At 37.5% G+C, this 25,512-nt stretch overlaps 2 protein-coding genes across 3 annotated transcripts in view; both read left to right on the forward strand.

Annotated features, from left to right (window-relative positions):
* LOC127660780 (E3 ubiquitin-protein ligase MARCHF8-like) overlaps window positions 1-9,054 on the forward strand; it is a 129,353-nt gene extending 120,299 nt beyond the window's left edge. Inside the window, exon 7 of one of the 2 annotated variants that reach the window (XM_052151197.1) lies at window positions 6,329-9,053. In XM_052151197.1, coding sequence (XP_052007157.1) covers window positions 6,329-6,633 — 305 coding nt within the window. In that variant the 3' untranslated portion in view covers window positions 6,634-9,053. Of the gene's footprint in view, window positions 1-6,328 lie in introns of both variants that reach the window. The other variant, XM_052151198.1, reaches the window with a different exon arrangement.
* A 7,903-nt stretch (window positions 9,055-16,957) lies between these two features.
* On the forward strand, window positions 16,958-24,912 carry LOC127660779 (voltage-dependent anion-selective channel protein 2-like). The gene is made up of 9 exons (XM_052151196.1): window positions 16,958-17,103; window positions 18,461-18,543; window positions 18,647-18,696; window positions 19,951-20,103; window positions 20,196-20,248; window positions 22,090-22,317; window positions 22,845-22,995; window positions 23,931-23,988; window positions 24,349-24,912. The coding sequence occupies exons 2-9, from the start codon at window positions 18,477-18,479 to the stop codon at window positions 24,438-24,440; spliced, it is 852 nt and encodes a 283-aa protein (XP_052007156.1). The 5' UTR covers window positions 16,958-17,103; window positions 18,461-18,476; the 3' UTR covers window positions 24,441-24,912.
* Window positions 24,913-25,512: the final 600 nt, after the last annotated feature.

The following is a 25,512-nucleotide window of genomic DNA, read 5'->3' on the forward strand; positions in this document are numbered from 1 at the left end:
TACGTCTTCGTGGTAATACGCTCAACATGCCACCTAATAAGATGCGCAGATTGATGGTGTCAGATGCGGAGGCAACTGAGTCACTACACCACCATGAGGACTTGTAGCACATTGGAAATTGGGCATTCCAAATTGGGGAGAAAAGGGGTGCAAAAAATAATGTTGCCAGAGATATGTATCAAGCGGTCACAGACATGTTTATGTTTTGTAGAAAAACATTTAAATCAGCTTTGTTTACATTTTCTTTTTCTATTAAGGTGGAAGTCTTCAGTTCTGAAACATACAGTATGTTTTTAATAGTACAATGACCTTGTATATGTCAAAAGATCAAGTAATATGTCCTCATGTCATGACCCCTTTAAACTGACATATCGGATGCAACTAAATTCTACACTTTTGACTCAAACAATTTTTAATGTAAAAACTTTCACAAAGACAAGATCTCAGAAGGCTGAGATCGGCGCCATGTTGTTTTGTCACATGACTCGGTGCATCGAATGTTTAATCCTTTAATTATGAGTTCTGCGAAGACATAAATACTTTTTACAAGTCTGAATGACGTGAAAGCACCATCATCCAATCTTTCAACTTCGTTGTTATGATGATATGAAGCTGGTAACTTTTGCACAAATAATGATATCAGAAAGGAATGTGATGAGTGAACACAACCCACAGGAATTACATCAGTAACACGTAACTAAAAGTAGTCCCACTTCAAAGTGGATGATTTGAACAATTTTACAGCTGAAATGATGGACATTATTGTTCATATACTGTAAATGCTGTAGCAACAATATGAGCTTAACATTTAGGCTTTCAATGCCTCCATTATGCTGGCCCTGTTGACTTCTATTGTAAATGTTACTGTAACTGCAGTTTTGGCTTTAAAAAAAAAAAAATTAAACTGAGAAACATGTCAATTATTTTCAGTGGTACTAAACATCATGCCATAAATGCTGTCAATAGAGTTTAATTCGAAGACATGACACCCCCAACCACTGTAAGTGCTTCACCTTTTGCCAATAGTACAATAGTAACAAACTCTTTTTAATCATGCAGCCGGGAGAATACCAGGTAAACGCTTTTACAATTCTATCCTCTTAATGTACAGTAGTTATTTCTTTGAGGGTTCAAATGGCTGAACCCCTTCCCACTCCCCCCTCCATCCTCCCCTCCTACAGACTCTACATCAATCATCACTAGCATATGAAAGCCAGTCACAGCCTGAATAAAGGCTTTACAGCCAGAACACACTCCTAAATGCAATTTGTGCGTCTGCCCCACACTGTCAGTTGTGAATATGCCGGACAAAGGCAATTTCAGGCTTGATGACCACTTATCACAGTCTAGCCACTTTTTTTTTTTTTTCTTCAGTCTATTTATGGGTATATTCAAGCATAAAAGATTAAAGAGAACAAGACTGTACATGTGACTGCGAGGGTAATGCTTGGAACAAAGAACCGATTGTTCCATTTCATTGGACTGAGGCCAGTTTGGAATTCGATAAATATGCCAAATTCAAACTATTCTGATAGAGTTCAGGCAAATTTCTAGTTATCAGCATAATGCATGGGAGGGTCCAATCAGGACTATACTTTGTCTGTAATCAGGGCAGGGTAAAAATATTGATTTCCTGCTGCATTGCAATCTTCATTTGATCAATATAGATGCTTAAATCCCAAGAATGATCTTTTACTCTTTGTAACACTCTTCTACAGTGAGAGGAATCACTCGCATTTGTAACCAAATTTTACACTATGCAACTAAATCAGTGGTTCCCAACCCTGTTCCTGGAGGCATCCCAACACTGCACATTTTGTATATCTCCCTTTTCTTAAACACCCAATTCAGGTCTTGGAGTCTCCACTAACGAGCGGATAAGTTGAATCAGGTGTTTGATTAGGGAGATGTCCAACAAGTGTTGTGGGGCCTCCAGGAACAGGATTGGGAACCACTGGACTAAATTATATGTATTTGGAAACTGCCCGTTAAATGATTACATTTCTCTCACCAGTAATTTTGTACTGTATATACGTAAATTATTCAGCAGCGAGATCCTTTTGCTGCATGTCAAGAGTTGTTCCTTGTCTCCAAAGACGAGATCCATGCAACCCATTTGTCATTGAATATTGTCTCTTTTAATTTTCTGTTCTTTACAATCAGTTGTTGATCAAATACAACACAAATAAACATTTAATTCTAATCATACATGGCACAAATGAGAACCATTTGAGTCTCTATCGTTGATATGCGCTCATCAACAGACACTTTACAGAAATGGCAGGTTTTTTTAGAGACAGTACCGATTTGAGCATGTGTTCAACAAATCAGTGTAAATACTTGTAAATTGATACAAATTATGCAATTAATAAACAGGGGCGTAGCACCAAATTTTGGGCCCTGGGTACAAACCATCTTGCTGGGCCCCCGTACCAAATATGTATGTATAGAAAACTGACTTCTAAGGGGCCCCCCCTGCCTCGGGCCCTGGGTACTCGGTACCCTTTACCCCCCCAGTCCGACGCCCCTGTTAATAAACATAACAAAAAATAATATATGCAATATAATATCATAATTTATTGATTGAATACATAGATTTATTTATTTTTTAAAAAGCCAAAATGTGGCCTAAATGATGAACAACTAAATAAATATATATTTGATAGATTGATAACTTTATAAAATAAAATTTGTAAAATTACTAATTTCATAATGTATCTTGTTAGAAAGTCCCCTGTATTATTTACAGAATTCGCTCTGAGACTTTTTCATATGTAAGTGAAAGGGACATTATAACTGAAAAATACCCATATGAATCTGAATCGAAAGCTTGTGAATCAAAATCAAATCAGTAAATCTGCATTAGTACTCAACCCTATAACTACCATAGACTTTGATAGTGTTCATATTCAGATGAATATTCAGTTTATTGGCCAATCAGTGCAGGTTTTTAAGTGCCAGATTCTTGGATATTTTCATTTGGTCCCAGCAATATAATATTCAAGTACATCTTATGTTGCACTAACCTCATTCTCTGCCCTCTGTTAATTATGTCAGGTGGATTAAGCTACATCCTGGCTTGACATACGGAGTGTCCGAAAGCAGTACATTATTCCTTGATCTAGGCCCTGTGCTTGAGCAGACCCGTAACATTTAGAGACTTGGCACATGGCAATTTCCACACACTTGATCTTGACATTTAAAAATGCTCTTTAATAGACAGGCAAGAAAATGTAAATAGCTCAAAGGCTAGTTGTATTTCCAGTGAAAGATGAGCACAGATATACAGTATCCCTCAAAAGTGAGTACACCCTCACATTTTTGTAAATATTTGGTTATATCTTTACATGTGTCAACACTTAAGAAATGACACTTTGCTACAATGTAAAGTAGTGAGTGTACTGCTTGTATAACAGTGTAAATTTGCTGTCCCCTCAAAATAACTCGACACACAGCCATTAATGTCTAAACCGCTGGCAACAAAAGTGAGTACACCCCTAAGTGAAAATGTCCAAATTGGGCCCAATTAGCCATTTACCCTCCCCAGTGACACTGAGCTGCAGCACGGTGGTCAAACCATACAGCGGTTTAACAGGACAGGTTCCACTCAGAACAGGCCTTGCCATGGTCGACCAAAGAAGTTGAGTGCACATGCTCAGCGTCATATCCAGAGGTTGTCTTTGGGAAATAGACGTATGAGTGCTGCCAGCATTGCTGCAGAGGTTGAAGGGGTGGGGGGTCAGCCTGTCAGTGCTCAGACCATACGCTGCACACTGCATCAAATTGGTCTGCATGGCGTCCCAGAAGGAAGCCTCTTCTAAAGATGATGCACAAGAAAGCCTGCGAACAGTTTGCTGAAGACAAGCAGACCAAGTACATGGATTACTGGAACCATGTCCTGTGGTCTGATGAGGCCAAGATAAATTTATTTGTTTCAGATGGTGTCAAGTGTGTGTGTGGCGGCAACCAGGCGAGGAGTACAAAGACAAGTGTGTCTTGCCTACAGTCAAGCTTGGTGGTGGGAGTGTCATGGTCTGGGGCTGCCAGCACTGGGGAACTACAGTTCATTGAGGGAACAATGAATGCCAACATGTACTGTGACATACTGAAGCAGAGCATGATCCCCTCCCTTCGGAGACTGGGCCGCAGGGCAGTATTCCAGCATGATACGGACCCCAAACACACCTCCAAGACGACCACTGCCTTGCTAAAGAAGGTGAAGGTGATGGACTGGCCAAGCATGTCTCCAGACCTAAACCCTATTGAGCATCTGTGGGGCATCCTCAAATGGAAGGTGGAGGAGCACAATGTCTCTAATATCCACCAGCTCTGTGATGTTGTCATGGAGGAGTGGAAGAGGACTCCAGTGGCAACCTTTGAAGATCTGGTGAACTCCATGCCCGAGAGGGTTAAAGCAGTGCTGGAAAATAATGGTGGCCACACAAAATATTGAAACTTTGGGCCCAATTTGGACATTTTCACTTAGGGGTGTACTCACGTTTGTTGCCAGCGGTTTAGACATTAATGGCTGTGTGTTGAGTTATTTTGAGGGGACGGCAAATTTACACTGTTATACAAGCTGTGCACTCACTACTTTACATTGTAGCAAAGTGCCATTTCTTCAGTGTTGTCAAATGAAAAGATATAATCAAATATTGACAAAAATGTGAGGGGGTGTACTCACTTTTGTGAGATACTGTATGTTCTGTGCCAGTCAAATTCTCTGGAAATTCCTTTGGAATTCCTTAGCTGCTGTTATCACGTCTCACTCTGAAATTGGCATTTGACACTGTTTACTTCTCAGCTAAGTAATGAGTCATTATTTGGTAAAATGGTCAAGGGTTAAAAAGCTGTTTTTACGTTCCAAAGCATAGCCCCATATCCATTGCTGCCCCATTAGGTTGTGCTTCTAATGACCCATTCTACCTGAAACATTGATTGAGATATCAGGACTATTATCCAGCCCCCTGTATTTGCATCCCAGTGCTATAATTGTTCCTGTGTTTGCTCGTTGTGTGACATATGTTTTAGATGTTGTATTCCAGAATCACTTCATATGCAATATTGCTTTAACCTCCTGAGACCGGAGCTTGACTGCTGTGTGCATGTTCCACCTAATTAATGAGCAAAAAAAATTTTTTTAATTCTAGAGCAAATAGTTTCCATAAAAATATATGTTCACATATGTGGACAGCAGGACTAAGTTGTGAAATTTTACAACACTAAGCTATTGAACACTAAGCTATTGAAATTCAGTTTTTTAAAAAATTCAAATGGTTTGATTTTGAGACTTTACAGACATTACATCAGAAATTAGCATAATTAATCCAGATTCTAAATAATGGCCAGAATTATCCAGGCACTGCAAACCATGCTTATATAAAATTATACATTATAAATTCTGAATCTATGTGCGGACTACCATTGCCCGTGTCTGCCAAACATGTTTAGAGGTCCAAACATCATCTACAGCCTGAAACTGAACATTTGACTGGAATGTTAGGAGTGAATGGATGTCATAGAAGGATGTCTCCTTGCTCCCTATTTAGTAAATTACTTAACCTCTAGTGTGCTGTCTATCTGCACTGGTCTCAGAACAGTTAGAAATGTACCTTATTTTTATCCTAACTATAAAGCCTCTGAAAGCAAAATATTTTCAGCTTTTGGATGAACCCATTGATCCTGAATGTGAAAATGCACCGTGAATATAAAATATAAGAATGTATTTAGCAATGCAATAGCAATGTTAATGAATAGAACTTTATTGTACAGTGATATAAAAACAAAATATAACAATTTATATTAAAATGGAGCAAAATGACCAACATGTGTGTTAATGTTAAAAGTTATTCAAAATAACTGTCGTGTTTTTCAACTTTTGATGGAATGTCTTAAAATCCACATATGTGGATATCTGACATGTTTATCTGCGCACTGACATGCGAAAAATGAATGAATTTTTTTAAAGCTGCATATATAACTAAACTAGAGACGCTACTATTTAAACCCAAACAGGTTTCAAGTCTTCTTACCAGAGGCATGTTTGTAGAAGTAGAAGTGGGGTCACTCGATGTTAAGGCAATTTACAGCTGTTGCTGCAGCCTGAACTTGTTTTAGGGTTGCTGCATACAGTATGTTGATCCTGGAATAAAGTTATCTGTATGTGATGTGTATTGTACATATTAAAAAGTCAGTGGTGTAGGGGAAAAAAAGTTGATGGAATTTTCTTTTATGGGTGAACTATCCCTTTATTTGTCCAAACGCACATTTTATGTGGCATAATTACAGTGGTTTAATGTGGATTTTTCCCTTTTCTTTTATTATACAGGGATATTGGAATGGCCTTTTTGGACCAAACTGGTGGTGGTGGCTATAGGCTTCACTGGTGGACTGGTGTTTATGTATGTGCAATGCAAGGTCTACATCCAGTTATGGAGGAGACTCAAGGCCTACAACAGAGTAATATATGTGCAGAATCGCCCAGAGACCTGTAAAAAGAATGTTTTTGAAAAGCCCTCTCTCCTGGAGCCAAACTTGGAGAATAAAGAGGCATTTGGGCCGGCACAGTCAGACACAAACTCTTCCCAGTACACAGAGACAGAGGACTACAGTATGGAGATGCTGCACGTGTGATCATATGGCCCGCATACGCCCTCTAGAGGACCTGCTGGTGCATTGCACGCTCGAGGACATATGGGGAAGCCACACAGCACTGGGCACAAAGACTGAGATTGAACTCATTTTGTCGTTTAGATGTTCTGTTCTCTTTGTTTGTCTGATTCCTGTGAGTTGTTGGCAAACCATAATGAATCAAGTGTGTGCTAGATCTCGGAGCATTCCAACTGCCATTGTACTGCTGTTGTACAACATTTGAAATCCACCATTCAGGCTGTGCATACGGAAGTGTCTGCGCCGGTTCTAATGGAGTCGCATACAGCATAAGCACTTTTTATTTCTCTGTTCTAAAGAACCCTGTTTTAATATTATTAAATTCCTTTATATGTGGATAAGACATTAAATCAGACTTGAAGTTTTGCGATCAAGATCTCATTTTATATAGCTGCATTTGTATGATCCCTTAGAAATTTTGAAGGAGCGATGAGGGAAAATTCATGTCTTATGTAATCATTCCACTTGACAGAAAACAACAAAACAAAGTACCTTCTGAATTTAGTCAGTGTGATCTTAAAATGACGATAGCTTTTGTTCTATATAAGTTGATTCCTAAATAATCTGAATAATATTAAGGCTAATTAATCTATTTTTCCTATCAAGGGCTAGATTTACTAAAGCTATCTCTGAAGTGCTACAATTCTTAGCGTGTGCAAAAACAATACCATGAGGTGGTGACTTGTCACTGGCTATGCTGCTGATTTTTGCTTTTGCTAAAGATTTGCTTTAGTAAATCAGGCCTCAAGTATGATGAAGGTTGTGGGAATGTTGTGAAATGAACTCCAGTGTAGCATCATGAAACATTTGCAATGAAGCAATCATGGTTTCTATGTGTGAAAGATACTTTATTGTTATCTTCGTTGATTTGATTAATTATTAATTTTACCTTGCAAGTTGCATTTCCTAAACGCATTATGTTCTGTCCTAAATCCAATTTCTGTCATTTCTTTTAAAAATGAGCTTTGACCTCTACCATGTTCCTGCATAAAATTTGCATTGATTTGAAATCAATAACAGAAATGGATGATGTATGGACATTGTTCAAATGATGTTCAGAATTTGACTTGAATTTGTCAGCAGTACTATTAACATGTTCTTTTGTTTGCTTGGGTTTTCCAAAACAAGCATAGCAAATTTCCCATGGCTGTCATGTCAGGTTGTATTTATTATATAGTGTTTAAATGGCTTTCAGTGTTGGGAAATAGCCATGTTAGTTTTGTCCTTCATTTTAACATTGATCCTTTTATTGAATTTGACATGCAACTGTGCTTTACATATCCCTGGCAACGATAATGTACACAATTTATGCTCCCTATAAATGATGTATTGTGAATAAAAAAAATGTTCATTATCTGATATTTTCAAAAGTTACAGGATTCTTCTGCCATCTAGAGCTACTGCACAGACAATGCACATTCAAAAATATGTTTTTAACTTCTTTATGATTGGCTTTGTGTTTGACCAATAAAAATGTCAGTTTGTTAATGGCATGTGTTTTTGTTTTGAAATTCAATAACATCTGATTTCCCGCTTTCAATTGAGTTCAACTGAGAATAATTTTTTTTTGTCCTATTTTGATATCCTCTAAACATATGCACTTTTACAATAATCCAGCATTAATGTATCCCAGTCTGCTTTCATAACATCCAAATGAAGGCATTGTGTTGGAGATGTGAAAATGTGTAGACCGAATAAAACTGTTGTCAATAAGAGGTTCTGCACTATGTGGGTTGAGTGGCAACTTGGAAATCCTTACCACTCAGTTTAAATTCCCTTTGATGTCTTGTTTTATTCTGTTGTAAGCCTGTAACTAAGAATCAATGTATATATTTACCCAGTGTTCTGTTTTCTTTGATGGCATATTTGTAAAACAATGGGAGCTGGCTCCTTTTTCCATAAGGTGGTGGAGAAAACCCGAACAGTTACACAATTTGGTTTGAATTGTGCTACCTTATTTTGTTGGTGGAAGATGATTTGTAAAATCTCCACATCATATTCTTCAAAGTGGGTATTTTCCAAAATGTCTTTCTAGATTTGAATGCACTGCATCATATTTCTATGAATGAGTTTGAAATTGCAGTAAAAGTATTGTTTATCTCATGGCACCTTATAGAAGTGTTGTGAAATCTGCAATGCATTACTACTGAATTGGCTTGAATAACAACTGTTTCTTGCATCCCCCACTTGTTTTTTTTCTTCATCCTGAGATTTTTCTTAAGTACTAAATACTTTCTTAAGAACTCTTTAATTTTTTCCCCCACATTTGAGCATAAATAAAAAAATAACCAAATAAAGTACATCTAGAAATGATTTTCACCAGCCTTTTTGAATCCGCTGTTTTTTTGTGGGGGTTTTAATTGCTGCAATAACGGGTGATTAAAGGTCTGAAAACCGCCTGTATATGTTGAAAGAATTGTTTTCCAGAGAAAAATGAAACTCTCATTTGCTCGTGTGTTGTCAGGGACTTTTTTAAAAACTGTTTAAAATAGATACACTGTAAAATACATTTTATTGCAACTAAAGCTAAGACAATGTCATTTTAATAGACTATTATAAAATCACCGGTCTGATGATAGCGCCATGGATCGTAGTGAACGAGAACTGTTTGTATTACACATCTTCACAACACCAGATTCACTTTTACTGATTATAGATCGAAAGAAGGTTTTCATATACGCATTGTTGGTTTATTCTAGTTACATATGGTACGTTTAGTAATATGTTTTTCAAATACCACATGTTTTTAATACTATCGGTGTTCAGATATTTACATTTTAGTTATTTGGGCCTGTAGAAATGGAAGATGGCTGATTTGGATTTTGTTCAAAATTTGTCTTACAAATAAAATATCAACTGGTACTATAACAAATTCATTTATTTCAAGTTTTGTGTTGGCATACTACCATTTATCTACCGATATATGAAAAAGATCTATATCTGGAATAACAATTTGGGTCATAAGTATTAGCTAATTGCGTTGAAAACATATAGAGATATATGTTTCAAACCTTACTGGTTTGGAAAGTGACTGAAAACACCGTTAAACATATTTAAACATGTATTTACAATCGAGAATTTACTATTTACAACTGAATATTAATTTGAGTGAAATCAACTTAATATTATTAGATAGAAGCAAGAAACATCTCAACTAGGGCTGGGCGATAAAGCGATATCGATATTTATCACAATAAAGTCCACGATAAGCTTTTGAGGAATTTTCTATATTTACTGCGTGTCGCTAAAATACAAGCAGTTTGGCTTTCTCAGGCTGCGTTTCCACTGGGGTGGACGAAATCCGCTCAAAGGCGCTCACAGCGCTAGCAGAGAGCTTGCTCCGCACCGCTGCCAATCCTACGATCCACCTTGCGAGCATGACGCTCGGCTTTAATAGGAATTAATTGAAAACTCAGCTTCGCTCACAACGCGCCAGTGGTAAAGTAGGGTCAGACTGGATGAACTTGCTAATGCTAGCTGCCTTGCTAACAATAAGGTTATGTCAGACACCAGATTGATTCCATCCGCACCGCAAGACTTCATGGCAACTGTTGCGCTCTCTCATCGTCTCTAGTGAAGAGCGCTACAGAACAACAGTGATGTGGACAACAGCTCTGATCTTTCTGCGCTGTAATCTTGAATAATGTTCTCTAGCACCAAGCATGCATTATTTCTGCCCTGTCCTGCTCTGCATGCGTTGCCTCTTTTCCCTGCATGTGTGTAGACATGAAACGCCGCATGAGTTAACGTGGTTTCAAAGCACCTTTTAGACCAAAACGTTTCCCCTTCTAAATGTATCTTTATTAATCAGCATGTTACGAGCCTTTAATAATAAACAAATCAATTTCTGTTCTAATTTTGTGAAAATTAATTAGATGTCTGGAATGGATAAGGAAAGACTAAAATTACTAGTTGGTAGACTAATCTCTCACTTTAATGAAAATATATGTTTTTTTAATAGATTTTCTCTAGACACCCCTGAACCACATTCAGCATCATTCCACAATCACAAGGGCTTCTATGCCCCATACTAGGGTATCTGAATCTAAAGAAATATACAAAATATTTCATTTTAATGTCAAAATATTCCAACAAATATGATCTTTTAACAACACAATCTTTTAACATTCATTTTCAATTGATAAACGGTAAAAGACGGTAAAATTTGTAAAGGATCCCGCAGACCCCACTGCTTTGGCCGTCTCTGGACCCCCTGTGCAGATTTGTTAAGACTATTTTGACTGTTTCTTTTTCTTCTTTTCTTCCGTCAACTTTGAAATAAAAAAAGAAAGTGCAATGTGTAAATGTATATCGTGATAGAGGCAGTAGTTCGATATCGAACAATATAAAAACGATTATCGTGATTACAATTTTGGCCATATCGCCCAGCCCTAATCTAAACAAAGGTAAAACAAAGGCATATTTATTTGGGTGATTTATGAGGACTTTTTTTAGGTTACAAACTGGTAATTACAAGGGTAATATGCTATAAATGTCGGTTATGGGGACATTTCTATTGTACAAGCTTTATTGCAAATGTAGAAATGCAGAAAGTTTTTTGTGAGGGTTAGGGTTAGGGATAGAATCTATAGTTCATACAGTATAAAAATAATTATGTCTATGGAGAGTCCTCATAATAATAGCTGCACTAATGTGTGTGCGTATGTACGTGTGTGTGTGTGTGTGTGTGTGAACAGTCAAAAGTCTGTTACGGTGATAAGGAACGGAAGTGTTGAACTGGTCAATCCAGACGCAGTAAATAACACGCGACGAATCAATGATTTAAAATTGTGAATTGTATACAAAATATCCCTTTGTGATTGTTTTGATGTAGCCAATAGTGTTAAAAGTACACTGAGCTTGTTTGAAGTTGAGACAAAAGATAGCGTGACCTTAGTTTTCAGTAAATGTTTGAAATATATTTTATATAAATGAGACCTCACAGATGTAAACTTTAATTATAAAGTGTATTATGTTCCTATTTTCATCCAAGAACAATCCCCCAAACATATCCCTGAGCCTAAAACTGCACCTAGAGTTAATACAGTTCTGTAAAACTGTAAACATCAGATCTGTGGACCAAAATATCTGTGTCAGAGCCTGACAACTCCAACTTAACAGAGCATGTGTAGTTAGAAGCCTATTTCTGAAATTACAGGTGAGATTGAATGAAAAACTCAACAAAAAAGTACTCATGGTATTAAGTTAAATAGTAGACCCTCTTGTTAAAAACAAATATGTTGTTTATTCATCTTTAACATTTTAAGTTAGATATACATTATATACAGATTAATATAAGCATCACACTTAAACACATTTCTTTTTCTTCACATTTTACTTTTTAGAAAACAAACCAATGGTCAAACCAGTGGTCAAACACACATCCTGTCAGATACGTCCTGTCAAACTTTATCAATCGCAAACAGACATCCTGTCTAGCAAAACACACATACTGTCAAAACATCCGGTCTATTGATATCAACATCCGGTCAGACACATACGGCGAGACACATACGGCTGTTGCATCTCTCAAACAGACACCCGGTCTACTTCTGGATATTGTTATCAAGCAGAAACAACTATCAGCTACTTCTGGATATTGTTATCAAGCAGAAACAACTATCAGCTACTTCTGGCCACGCCCCCTCATTAATCAAAGAAATATATGACGAAGGGTAATAACTACTGCCTCTCTCACAAGTTTCCTGCTTTCAAAACAGCTTGCTCTCGTCTGTGCCATACTCTTTCTGTTTCATAATTAGTGATTTAACTGTACTCCAAGGGATATTCAAAGACTTTGGAATCTTCTTTTATCAATCCACTGCTTTGTGCATTTCAATGAATTTTTCTCCATTTTGCAGCCATACAGTCTAAAGCTGGCCCTTCTTGATAGAGGTGCATTAATACAGTATACCCCTTGCTAAGCCATCCATAAAAGCAGTTCTGACCAATCCTATCTTATCAACTGTTGCCGTGCACCATTTCTCTGAAAAGCGTTTGCTTATTTCCAACAAGAGCAAATGGGAGTCATTTTTGTTTGAGTAGTTTTAAGTGGAATTGTATAGGAATTATCATTGCAGCTGGGACATTTTTAATAGTGACACAAGGTCCCTAGAAAGGATACACACATTGTTTTTTCTTTCTTTTTTAAACATCTTTAAAAAAATCTCAAGAAGAGCATGCTTTGGATTAAACTGTGTCAGTCCTCATTCCCAAATGTATAACATCACCAAGGTCACCTACATTTGCTCCATGGTAAATTAAAGCTAATATCTTAACATACATATATTTGCATACCGATTCAGGTCTTAATAAATGCGAAAGTAAATAAATAGTTCACAGCATTATAGGGCGTGTTTCATGAGATGTTATAAGCAGTTCTGTTCACTTACACTAATGTTATCAGATGTGTAATTGCCATCATATGACGCTTTTCTCCTTTCAAGGGACTTTAGTTCTGATTCACAGTCTCCACAGTTTTTATTCAAATTACTGTGTAATTTAACTATTTATTTTACCATAAATGTTAGATAAATATGCTTTACAATGTCACTCTACATTCCAGCCCACTTAAGAATATTATACATTTAATTTATGATCAGATGCACAGGTGGCTGTATAAAACAGCTGGGCATTATGGCCTGCCGATTCTCCGCCAGTGCATTCAGTTGTCCAGCTATGGGGTCATCAACCAGGAGCCACCCATCACAGATGTTTTGTCCCATTTATTCCAGAACATCTCCTGGTGGTGATGTCTCCCTGCCACCTCTCGCAGCTGAACACCGGATCCTTTCCTCTGTCTCTCCTTCTTGCATTCCCATCAAGACATTCCTCCATTACAGTACAATAGTACTCCATTACCAATGATGATCAATCCTGCCGTATATCAAAGCCTCTTCTCTGTTAGAAAAGACAAACTATGCGAATACGCCTACCACCCCTCCAGTGCCTATCCTTGAACCAATTCCCCAACATATTATCAAGGAAAGCGATTTGAGAGACTTAATTAAAAAATTAAGTTCCCTATTTCTACTTTCTTACTTCCTCACAACCCGCTTGTCATCCTTCCTTCTTAACCATAAACAGAAGCCATAACTCTGCCATTTCCTTCAGAGGCTTCTTCAATGCTGATCCAGTGATACAAATGTCTTTCAATTGAAGTTGCATTGATCATCCCATACATCCTTGACACCCAACAGGGTAAGTTGCAGCCCTCAATCCATTTTCCCTGCACTCGGCAGACAGATCAGCATATTTGAGCTTCTTCCTCTAATCGGCTGCCTCCAGTCCCTCTTCCCATGGGACAGTAATATGAATCATTATAAGTTTCTAGCTGACACCGACCATAACACTGTGTCCGGCCTCAAGGAGGTAATGGCAACCTCAGAAGTGAATTTCAGCTGCTGGCCCAGGTTGACCACCATTGACCAATCACTACCAGGCACCAGGATTGATCTTGATTTCCTCTATGCAGTGCTTGAACAGCTCTCCCTTTTTAACAAACTCGGTGATCTTCCTATCTTCCTTCCTATGGCCTTCATTTGCTTTTACTCTACACACCTCTAGGATCTCTGCCAGCTTTTGCAGGACCTGATCATGCCACCATCTGTACCGTCCTTGTGCCAATGCAGTCTTGCACCAAGCAAAGATGTGCTGCAGATTTGCTCTTTGGGCCTCACAGTGGGGACAACTCTCCTCTTTGCCATACGACAGAGACAAATTTCCAGGGCTTGGAAGAGTATTATAGGTGGATCTTATTAGAAAACTTAGCCTGGCCTAGGGTACCTTCCACTAGTCATGTCATCCTACCCTTCCTCTTTCATCCAAGATACTTCTGTCACTACCATCATCACTACCTCAGGGGCTTGTTTTCCTGAACCATCATTTATCTGAAATTAAATCAAATTAATTATAAAAAAGGAAATAAATTAATTAATAATAATTATTATAATAATCACCACATCTCAAATGTTGGTATTTAGTTTGATAACATGGAAATGTCATTTTAAACATTTATGAAATAAAACCACAGACTCTTTTGTTCTGCTGAGGCTAATTTCATAGCTAGCATTTTATGTATCCTAAATACTTTTTTTGCACAATTTCAAAATGTACAGCTTGGTTGGAGTGACACAATTAAAATAGTCACACAGATATTTATTTCTTCACACATCACATTTCTCATGACATCTCATGCATGCTCTTGACTGTGTGTTTCAAACTTTTGAATAAATAAATATATTTACAACATATAGTCAAACGTGTTTGTTGTGGCCGAAATGACTGGACGACAGTCTTTATTTTTTTTAAATGCTATAAATAATTGTCACACACTACATATTAAGTGCTTTACGTTTATTTCACTCTTTGTTTAAACATTATGATTATCATAGTTTAAAAATTTTATAATGAATATGTTGTCAATGTTCAGTGACGTTTCGATGATCCCCATGGCCACCACCACTGTGCCCTTGAGCAAGGCAATTAACTTCAGGTTGCTCCAGGGGGATTGTCCCTGTAATAAGTGCACTGTAAGTTGCTTTGGATAAAAGAGTCTGCCAAATGCATAAATGTAAATTATCCATCCATCCATCCGTCCGTCCGTCCGTCCGTCCGATCCGCTGTGTTTGTGTGTGTGCGCGTGCCGCCCCGTGTTCTTTGTTGTGTTTGGTGTTTTTGACAGTGGTCACGTGCCGGCGCATGCCATCCCAGTGTCTGTCTTTTTCCGGACAGACCCCGCGGGCATGCTGGTGGTGACGCTTCGCTGGGTGTCCTTCCGTTCCGCTGCGCGAGCCATCCGCAGACTTTCCTACTATACTGCTTACTGAGTTTCATTGACATTGATCATAAAATTTGAGTCCTGCGTCTCAATACCCTGACACTCTTGTTTCATTTGTAAAAAAAACACGCTCTTTTTCTTCAGGATCAGAAGACTTGATGATAGACAGACAGTTAGACAGTATTTGCTGAACTCTAATCAGAAATAAGACCCAATTAAATTAATTAAATTAATATACAGTAATATAAAAATATTCAGTAAAGTAGAAAGCTTTGAAAGTGGATGCAAGACTTATTTCAATTATCAGTTTTTATGAGATGGTGATGGAGCATCACCAAAGCACCACAGGCAATGTAGGAGAGGCCATTCAATATCTTTTGGAAGTTGAATCTTAAATTTTTTCCCAGTCAAGTTGACGAGATACAAAATTAGGTTTTTGGTCTCATTCATAGTCTATATAAAATAATAATAAACTGGCCCATGAGAACCGACTTTACAGCAGCCACATCCAGCATTAATTTAAAAGCAGCTGGCCTCAATTTCCATGTAGAAAATAAATCAATAAATAAAATTGTTGCTCAGCATGGCTTCCCTCTGATTGATGAGTCTGTCCTCAGTTCAAGAGGATACAGCATCACACTGCCACTCTCAGGGTCATAGGCCTACCATAGATACATCATTTCTACTAAATATGTCCTCAATGTCAACACCGAATCCTCTGGAATTCAAAATGAGTCAGTCAACATAAAAGCATTTAGAAATGAAGGAAAAAAAATGGTATGTGCAAGAAGCTCTTTATATAAAATATTGAAGCTCTTTTTGAGTCAACTTTGTTTTGTTCAACCTGCTGTCACTGAATTCTACTTTAGCATAATTAGTGCAAATCACAATCTAATTCAATTTAATTGAGATTAACCTGGAGGGCACCACTCATGTTCTCTCATTTTACAAAGATTATCACAAAAACGACAAATTATGAATGACTATATTTAGCCAGGGATACATCACAACATAACAAATGCAACAAAAGTGCAACAAATTGGTGAAAGTAGTTCTGCAACACATTTCTGACATGGACAACCTTGATGCAGCGACCACAGGAGACCTAAGTATGCGTTCTCATCCGTGCCCAGTAGGTGGCGTTATGCACAAAGAATGTGAATCGCCAAAAAAATAAAAGAAGAAGAAGAAGAATGTAATGGTGGAGATCTATAGTAAAAAAATTACTTAAATATTGATCTGTTTCTCACCCACACCTATCATATCACTTCTGAACATATGGATTAAACCACTAGTGTTTTATGGATTACTTTTACGTTTTCTGTTTTTGACCTTCAAAGTTCTGGCCACCATTCGCTTGCATTGCATGGAAATACAGAGATGAGATATGTTTCTAAAATCTTGTGTTCTGGGATGGCAAGAGTGTGAGAAAATAACGAATTTTCGTTTGTAGGTGAACTTTCCTTTAACATTTACCGTCAGGCAATGTTGGGACACCCTGGGGTCCTCAAACAGGAGGCTTTCGGCACGGGTTGCGTTACATTACAGTCTCCTTCAGTTCGCCCTCCAACCGGCCAGTCCCACTACATTGCCTCAGCGCTGCCAAGAAGCTCACCAGGCTTACTTTAACAAACTCACGCCAAGCACTTTAATAGGTAAGTCAGTCAACGTGACAGGGATCATATATTGCGGAAAGTTGATGTTTGGAGTCGTACATTTCCACTCTATCACTTTTGGCTAGCACATTAGCTTGTGTTAGCTGAATCATCAACAGTTCGGCCTGTTCTTATGTCAGAGCCAAAAAGACAGAGCAAAGTGATGATCTGCCGCTTATTGCGTGTCATGAAGATATTATAGAAGGTTTACGGTCTAATTGTAATTGACAGATCACGCCTTTAGTGCAGGGATCAGCACCAGGCTCTCCTGTATCAGACACTTAGTCTATTTAAGCTGTACACGGAACGAATGCTCGTTGTACTTGCTGTATCTTTGTTTAATTTCACTTCAAGTTTTGTGTAGCCACCACCGTCCATGAGGTTTTCCTCCGGCTGTGTCATAGCGGTTGTGCCTCCCCTTTTTAACCTTGCCCTTAATTTGCCCTTTGAAATATGACAGTTTCCATACTCGCTTTTCACTTTTGAGATTATATCCATATTGATTATTTAAATGATTTAATCTGACTAGTCTTCATAGAAGGTTAGTACTTCCTGAAATGAAGGCATGAAAACCAGACATTCCTGTTACATTTGTGGTGACATGTGTAATGGCATGTATGGTAAAGCTCACAGTGATCATTTGCCTTAAATTCTGTCATCATGTACTCGCCCTCATATTGTTCCAAACCCATGATGACTCATTGCATTTTGTGAGGAGATGTTTACCAGAATCATCATGTGAATTTCATCATTCACTTTTATTGAAAATTTTATTTCGTAATATATAGGGCTGCCATTGTATCTCCTGGTTTAAATGAAGATGAAGGTGAGTAACTGATGACTGAATTTTAATTTTTGGGTGTAATATCCCTTTAAAAAAATGCAGGCACACACACAAAAAAGCGTGTCTCAACTCAACTCCTCACTTCCACAACCCCACCAGGCAGTTGAATATGCATGCAAGTAATTGAGGAGAAAGCTGACTTGCGTGCATATTCAACTCTTGTAGATTAGTCTGAAGTGTGTTCAGACTGTGAGTGAATCCTACTTGAGCGGTCACTTCATGATTCAGTGACTTCAGTTAGGTGTGGCCTGCTGTCAGTTCAGATTAGCTCTCACTGCCAGATCAGAGCAGCTGCTTTCAGGCTGGGTCGTTTATCAAACTCCTGCGACTCTGTCTTCGTTAAGATTATCCCTGTACACCTAGAGTTACAGTAGACTGCCCAAAAGGTTTCACTGATTTGTACCAAATGGCTCAGATCTATTGTAACTGTAAATGTTGGCCTGGTTCTGTTTTATTCTACAACTATATTAGTATGTCCCCAAAGAACAAACTACACTAATTATTCCTATGCAGTTTCTTTTTAGATAAAATGGCTGTTCCCCCAGCATATGCTGATCTTGGCAAATCTGCCAAAGACATTTTCAACAAAGGATATGGTAATGTATCTAATAATCCAAGACTACAATATATGATAAATGTCCTTTATTTGTACTTGAATTCCCTATTATAATAATTTTCCTTTGGATTATTTTCTGAAAGGCTTTGGTATGGTGAAGCTTGATGTCAAGACAAAATCAACTAGTGGAGTGGTGAGACTTCTCTCTTTGCTATATTTTAAAAACACTGCATGCACAGACCTCTGCCTTTCTGTATTGTCACTCCCTGTGTATCCTCTTCGTTAAGTCTAGAGTTCAATTAATCAGTGCACATAGTTTACTAGGGCAGGGTATTGATTAGGACTGCCCCCTAATTGTCGAGCAAACGTTAGTCGATCAGAAGAGTCTTGGTCGACCAAGTTTTGATTGGTCGGTTGGTCGCAGAAAAAAAAAATAACCTCTTAAGTGGTGAAGTCACGTAGTCAGTGATGGACAGACATGAACGTTTACGTGGCATTTCCATGCAGTAATTAATTATTCGCGTTCAAACCGACAAAACTGGTATTACTGCGGGTTGGACGCTAGGTGGTACTATGGGGTAATTTTCATTAAGCAGGGTTAGGGTTAAGCCTTCACAAAAAGATGCCTTGATTTCAAACTTTGAACTTTTTTATTTATTTTAACTAAAATTTCAAATGAAACTGAAAAAAATGATATATATATATATATATATATATATATATATATATATATATATATATATATATATATATATAAATAGGCTATAAAAAGCTTAATTTGGTAATTATCTGCTTAACTTTAGAGCAGACTTGTTTATAGTTAAATATCTTTTGTTTTGTTTTTGTTATTGGCATTTTGATTAAACAATAAACTGCAACTGGAATTTTATTAATCTCTTGTAGCATCTATGTCTGTGAATTTTATGGTTTTTAAAAACCATTGGCCGTTTAATCGGTAATTGACAAATATTAATTTTAAAAATCGATTTAGCCCCTGGCCAACTATTTTAAAGCTCATATAAATACAGCTTCTATCAGCATGAATGGGAAATAACCAACATTTCCAAAATGGTTTAATCAAGATTGCGTTTCAAAAACGCATTTCAAATTGGCAATAAAGTCTGTGGTGTCATCTATTTTGCTTCTTTAGATCAAATGATAAAAAAAAGGTGCTTCAGGCTGGTATAGCTAATGCCCATGGCCATTTCTAGAGTAACAAAAATAAAGGCAATGCCTCTTATCAAAAAGGCAATTGGCTCTTTTAACTGGAAGGCTATAGTTGCCATATTTAGTGTTGTAAATAAAAAAATGAAATGGGAGGAAGGGAAAGTCCCTCTTATACTGTCTCTGATTCAGTTTAAAACATTCCTAATTTAAACAATTAGCCTTCTGTAATATCCAGGATTATGTTGCCACAATGTGAAATATTTCTTTCATCGTTCCATAGGAATTTAAGACCTCTGGTTCCTCCAACACTGACACCAGCAAAGTGGTGGGAAGCCTGGAAACCAAATACAAGAGACCTGAGTATGGTCTGACCTTTACAGAGAAGTGGAATACTGACAACACTTTGGGCACAGAGATCACCGTTGAAGACCAGGTCTGAATGCACTTTTAAATTGTCGAGTGATGGTGAGTCAAGGTGTGGTTCATTAATCATTATTAATAATGCTATTTGTGACACTTTCTCAGATTGCAAAGGGACTGAAGCTGACCTTTGACACAACCTTCTCACCAAACACAGGGTAATTTATTTTTGTTGTCCAATTTTGCAGATTGCATCAAGCTTTGGTGTAAAAAGATTTACATTTCAATGGAAACTGATTTATCTTATTGTAAAACTGAGTTGGGGAGATTTAATGTTGTGTCTGAACAAAACTGTATATTCTATTTATCATGATAGAATATTATTTGACAAAGTTAGCGCTGTATTGTTGTACATTAATGTAGATATTAAAGTTATATTGACCTACTGAGTGGGGCCCAGTTTGTCGACGTATTCCCCATGTTGTAAGATATGTAATTCTGTCAGGAGAGTTGCACATGCCTAGTGTGGCTTTGGCCAAGCATTGGGGCCTCTGTTCTCAGATGACATTCATGCTGTTCAATGTATAGGCTCTAACTGTTCAGGATAGGGGCTTTGGATCATGCAGTATCTGTCTCTTGGCAGGAGCAGTGTAGGTTTATTCGTAGAGGTGTGAATCTTCACTGGCCTCACGATTCGATTACGATTCAAAGGGAAACGATTCTCGATGCAGTACGATGCATCTTGTCCTTCAATTTCTTTCTTTATTCAGTTTCTTCAAATGTATTTTTTTACTCTGTTATTTTCCCTTTCAGTTTTTTTATTTAACAGCTGTTTTAAAAAATCAGAATGAGTCACATTACATAAACTGGCCTTTTACATCCACAAGATTAAATACATGGTTCTATAGTTTAAAAGAGTATCTCTCTTTAGAACCTTTTAAAAGCACAAAAAAATTGGTTCTCCATAAAAACACATTGAATACTATTACTTAAACTGATTATCTTATTTTATTTATTTTTAAGCATTGCATATCATTTAATTGTATTTAATTATTATTTAAAATTAATCTATGCATATTAATTTATTCAATACAATTTTTAATCACAACTGGAAGTTTCTGGTCCAGGATGAGAGGTATATCTGCTTCTATGAGAGTGCAGCCCTCAGCTTCTCCTCACCTGCACATGTGATGGTAAAGCAGTTTAAATAGCAGTTGATGCTTCAGAAAATTAATCAAGCATCTCATATGCACTGTTCTATCTGTTTACTCTGCGAGTAGATCGCGCGACCCTGTCACAAAAGCTACGATGGATTTCAAACCTTCATCATCATGTGTGCGTACTGTCCTGACAAGCAAGTGACCGGCAATAAAGTAAAAGCCAATGAAATGGAGAGTACGCAAGAGTAGAGAAAGGCATCGGAAAAATTAAAATGAAAACATCACCAACATCTCCCGAACCGCTGCCTCGTCATGATTTTCTTCTGTGTTTTCCCCCTGTTGTGTGCAAATCAGTGCAATAAAGGGTGCGAGCTCGTCTTTCATGTTGTTTGTTGGCTTATCATGAATAAACTCTCTTGCGTGGGTTTGTGAAAGAATTTCAGGATCATAGATTCATTCGGCCACAAATGGTCAAGTGTTTGCTACAGCTGGTCTGCAAACAGTCGTGTTTGTGCACTTGACTTTAGTGTAGGCACTTAACTCGCATCTTTGTTTCTACATCTGTCTTTGGTGTGCACCACTGCTCTGCTGTGATTTAAACTGAACTCTGAATTGATTCTGATTATTGTTTTAGTATGAACTGATTAGAAAAATATTAAACCCTGCAGCATTTATTTTAAAAGAAATAAAATATGTTGTTTTAATGTGGAAATTTTACTATCAATCTAAACTGGTAAAATATCTACACATGTTGGTCAATTGCTAGTCGAATTGTAAACGTTTATGTTTACATGTGTAATAAATAAATTTGCGCAAAATGCCTACCTTGTTTGACTTTGAAACCAATCTTATCTTATTGAATAACACTGAACTGGGCTGTTTTTCCCCCTTGAGAACAGAAAAAAGAGTGGAAAAGTCAAGACTGCTTACAAACATGAGTATGTCAACCTGGGCTGTGATGTTGACTTTGATTTTGCTGGCCCAACCATCCACGGAGCTGCAGTGGTTGGCTATGAGGGATGGCTTGCTGGTTACCAGATGTCCTTTGACACTGCTAAGTCCAAGATGACCCAGAACAACTTTGCTGTAGGCTACAAAACCGGCGACTTCCAACTGCACACCAACGTGTAAGTCCTGAAGCATCATTAAATCAGTCTAAATTCACGGAACGGGTACCTGAAGTTTTATTCTAGTGTAGGGTAGTGTTGACATTAGTTGAGATTAAATGGTTTTGTCTTTACTTTTTTTTTTTTTCTTATCTTTTTTGGGGGGAATTTCTTACATAAAATGTCCTTACTACCTGAAAAATGTCATTGAAAAATATGTACTGAGGAATCGCAGCTGCTTATGAGACAGTGCTTGGCTCAAACATTTAAAAAAAGAGTCAGGGGCTGGCCCACACTTTTTTAGCCAATCAGAAAATGATCCAATAAGAGACTCTGTCTGTGGATCATTTTGTGCATTCGGGTTTGCTGACATGACCGGAGGGGATTTTGTAGAGTGCGTGTGGTTGAATTTCACAAAACTGCTGAAATAATTTACAGTACCTTTTCAAATGCCAGTGGGTTCATTTTTTTAAAAGAGAATTGTAAATACAGGTTTTTAAATTTGTTTTATTTAATGATTGATTAATTTGGTACCGCTGTCCCTGCAGTAATGATGGCTCTGAATTTGGTGGCTCCATCTACCAGAAAGTGAGTGATAAGCTGGAGACAGCAGTAAATCTTGCCTGGACAGCAGGTAGCAACAGCACACGCTTCGGCATTGCTGCAAAATACCAGCTGGACAAAGATGCCTCCATCTGTGTGAGTAAACAAACCCTCTCAGACTGCTTTTACAGAGCACAATAAATCACAAAAGACAATATTGTCTCAGAAAGGGAGACCTGTGTGTTTCTGTGCCTTAACCCAGAACACACATTATATACAATTAAAATATAATATTACAATTGACATTTTTAGAAGTTTGAACTGCTTTATAGAAATTGGCCCATCATGTTACGTATAACATGCATGTGTGGCCTGATTGTTACAGTGAGGAAAATGTGTAATCTGAATTTTTAATGTTGGCCTACATTTGACATTTTATTTAAAGTAATATTCCGGGTTATGGTCAATCAACAGCATTTGTGGCATAATATTGATTGCCACAACAATTCATTTTGACTTTCCCCTATATCCGGTTCCCGTGAGGCACTTGCAATGGAAGTGAATGGGGCCAATCTGTAAACATTAAAATACTCCCATTTCAAAAGTATAGCCACAAGATATAAACAATATGTGTGTAAAAATGATTTGTGTGGTAACGTCACTTATTAACCTTTTCTGTGTGAAGTTATAGGCAATTGTACAACTATGTTGCCATGGCGATGTAATGTAAAACAATCTCAAAACGACTATTTAAACAATTTTACAGTTAAAATAACACAAGTTTTAACAGACAAATTACTGTTAGTGCTTTTTATAAAATTATTAGCTACATTTCTACCTTCAATCCCTTAAAAGATTTGCCCTATTCACTTTATTGTAAGAACCTCACTGTAGCCTCAGTTAAAAAATAATAAATATATATATTATACACATACATACATAAAATGACAGACGAGTTGAAATAATTTTTTGTGGTAATCAACATTATGCCACAAATGCTGTCGATTGAGCTTAACTTGTATTGTAGCCGCAATATTCCATTAGGCGCTGGGTCATACGTTTCTTAACATTTTATGTCTCATTTCTAATAGGCTAAAGTGAACAATACCAGCCTTGTTGGTGTTGGCTATACTCAGACTCTGAGACCAGGTACACTGATGAGATTTATTTTTTTATGTATCCCCTTTCATTGCATAAAGTATATGTTCCATGCAGATTAGTTAAAATGTACCTACATATGAGCATTTATTATTTTTATGTGTATCCACTCTCATAACTTTAAACACAGTAATTCTTACCCAAATCTCACTATAGACTTTATGGCAGGGAATATCTTCTGTCCACCTCCAAAATGACTCGCTCCCTGTGAGCTTTGGAGACTGATTAAATAAGTTGTTTTAAATTAGCTTTTATAGAGACTTCTATTTTATTTGCATACACGTTGTTAGGGCCTCTTTAAAGGCTTTTTATAACTCTTTAGTGATTTAAATTGATATTGTTTTTTTACAGGTATTAAGTTGACCCTGTCTGCCCTGGTTGATGGAAAGAGTGTCAATTCCGGTGGCCATAAGCTGGGCTTGGGTCTGGAGCTGGAGGCCTAAACCTGCTCCTGCTTAACGTCAGGGACAAGGGAATATCAGAGAAATCTGACCTTAAATCTAACTCCAACAGCAACCAGCAAGGGAATTCAGGATGGGATTGGATAGGATGTGTTCCAAGGCTACATCTAAAGCAGTCGTTTTCCGCAGCCGTTTCATGGCATTTCTTTTTTACCCCTCCTGGTCGTAATGTCCTTTTTGTTTGTAGTTGTTGTCTCATAGACATTCACATTGGGTCAGCTACAAATTTTCTGTCTCCAGCACTGCCACAGTAATGAAAATTCTCCCTGGGACTGAGGGCATCTGTGGTCTATTGCGGTCCCTTTTCAGTAACGTTGCAGTGGATTTGGGGTGGGTTTGTGGCAAAACTATGTGTCTGATTTCATCATTTGTATTTGTATCTGATATTCCTTAGTCATCTGAATGCAACTCATGATTAACTCCTTATTAAAGCTTATACCTGATATTATTTAAATACTGTTATACCGTTGTTTCTTTCCATGCATGCAAGGATGAGTTTTATTTTCCTTTTGTCAGCCATAAAAACTCCAGGAGGAATTGTTGTACATGAAGTCTGCCCTTGAACAGAGCAGTTTTTGGGTAGCCTTATTGGGAGATTGTCTGTTTGAAAATAAGACTAGTGAGCTGGCATGGCTGGTAGTTTGTTTTTATTTGCAGCACAGACGACTAGCTAAATCACACAGAAAAGGAAGAATGGGTCGCCCATGTGGTTTGAGTTCAGTATCTTTAGCTCCCAGTGTTGCGTTATGACCCTGACTCCACAAAACCTCTGAGGTCCTTATGTTTATGTTTGAACTTTTCAATAAACTATTCTTCAATAAAATTACACTTCTTGAAAGTGTTAACTGCAAAGCAAATGGCTTCTCATACCCAAAACATTATATCCCTTAAAAGGGCAAGAACACAAAAATACCTCAGTCAATAGCTATTTACTACAATGGCAGTTTAGTGCCACGCCAAAAAAAGCTAATAAATCAGCTTTCTGTTCTTGGCTGACAGAAGTGGAACCCAACGTGTTCTGCTGTTGTTGCCCATTTGCCACAAGTGTAGACAT

This window comes from Xyrauchen texanus, chromosome 20 (genome assembly GCF_025860055.1).
Source record: "Xyrauchen texanus isolate HMW12.3.18 chromosome 20, RBS_HiC_50CHRs, whole genome shotgun sequence".
Lineage (NCBI taxonomy): Eukaryota > Metazoa > Chordata > Actinopteri > Cypriniformes > Catostomidae > Xyrauchen > Xyrauchen texanus.

Bases quoted from the DNA above. Each gene is read 5' to 3' on its own strand.
- LOC127660779 (XM_052151196.1), top strand. From the start codon at position 18,477: ATGGCTGTTCCCCCAGCATATGCTGATCTTGGCAAATCTGCCAAAGAC. The intron at 18,544-18,646 runs GTAATGTATCTA...ATTTTCTGAAAG, and splicing joins CATTTTCAACAAAGGATATG to GCTTTGGTATGGTGAAGCTT. The intron at 20,104-20,195 runs GTCTGAATGCAC...ACACTTTCTCAG, and splicing joins AGATCACCGTTGAAGACCAG to ATTGCAAAGGGACTGAAGCT.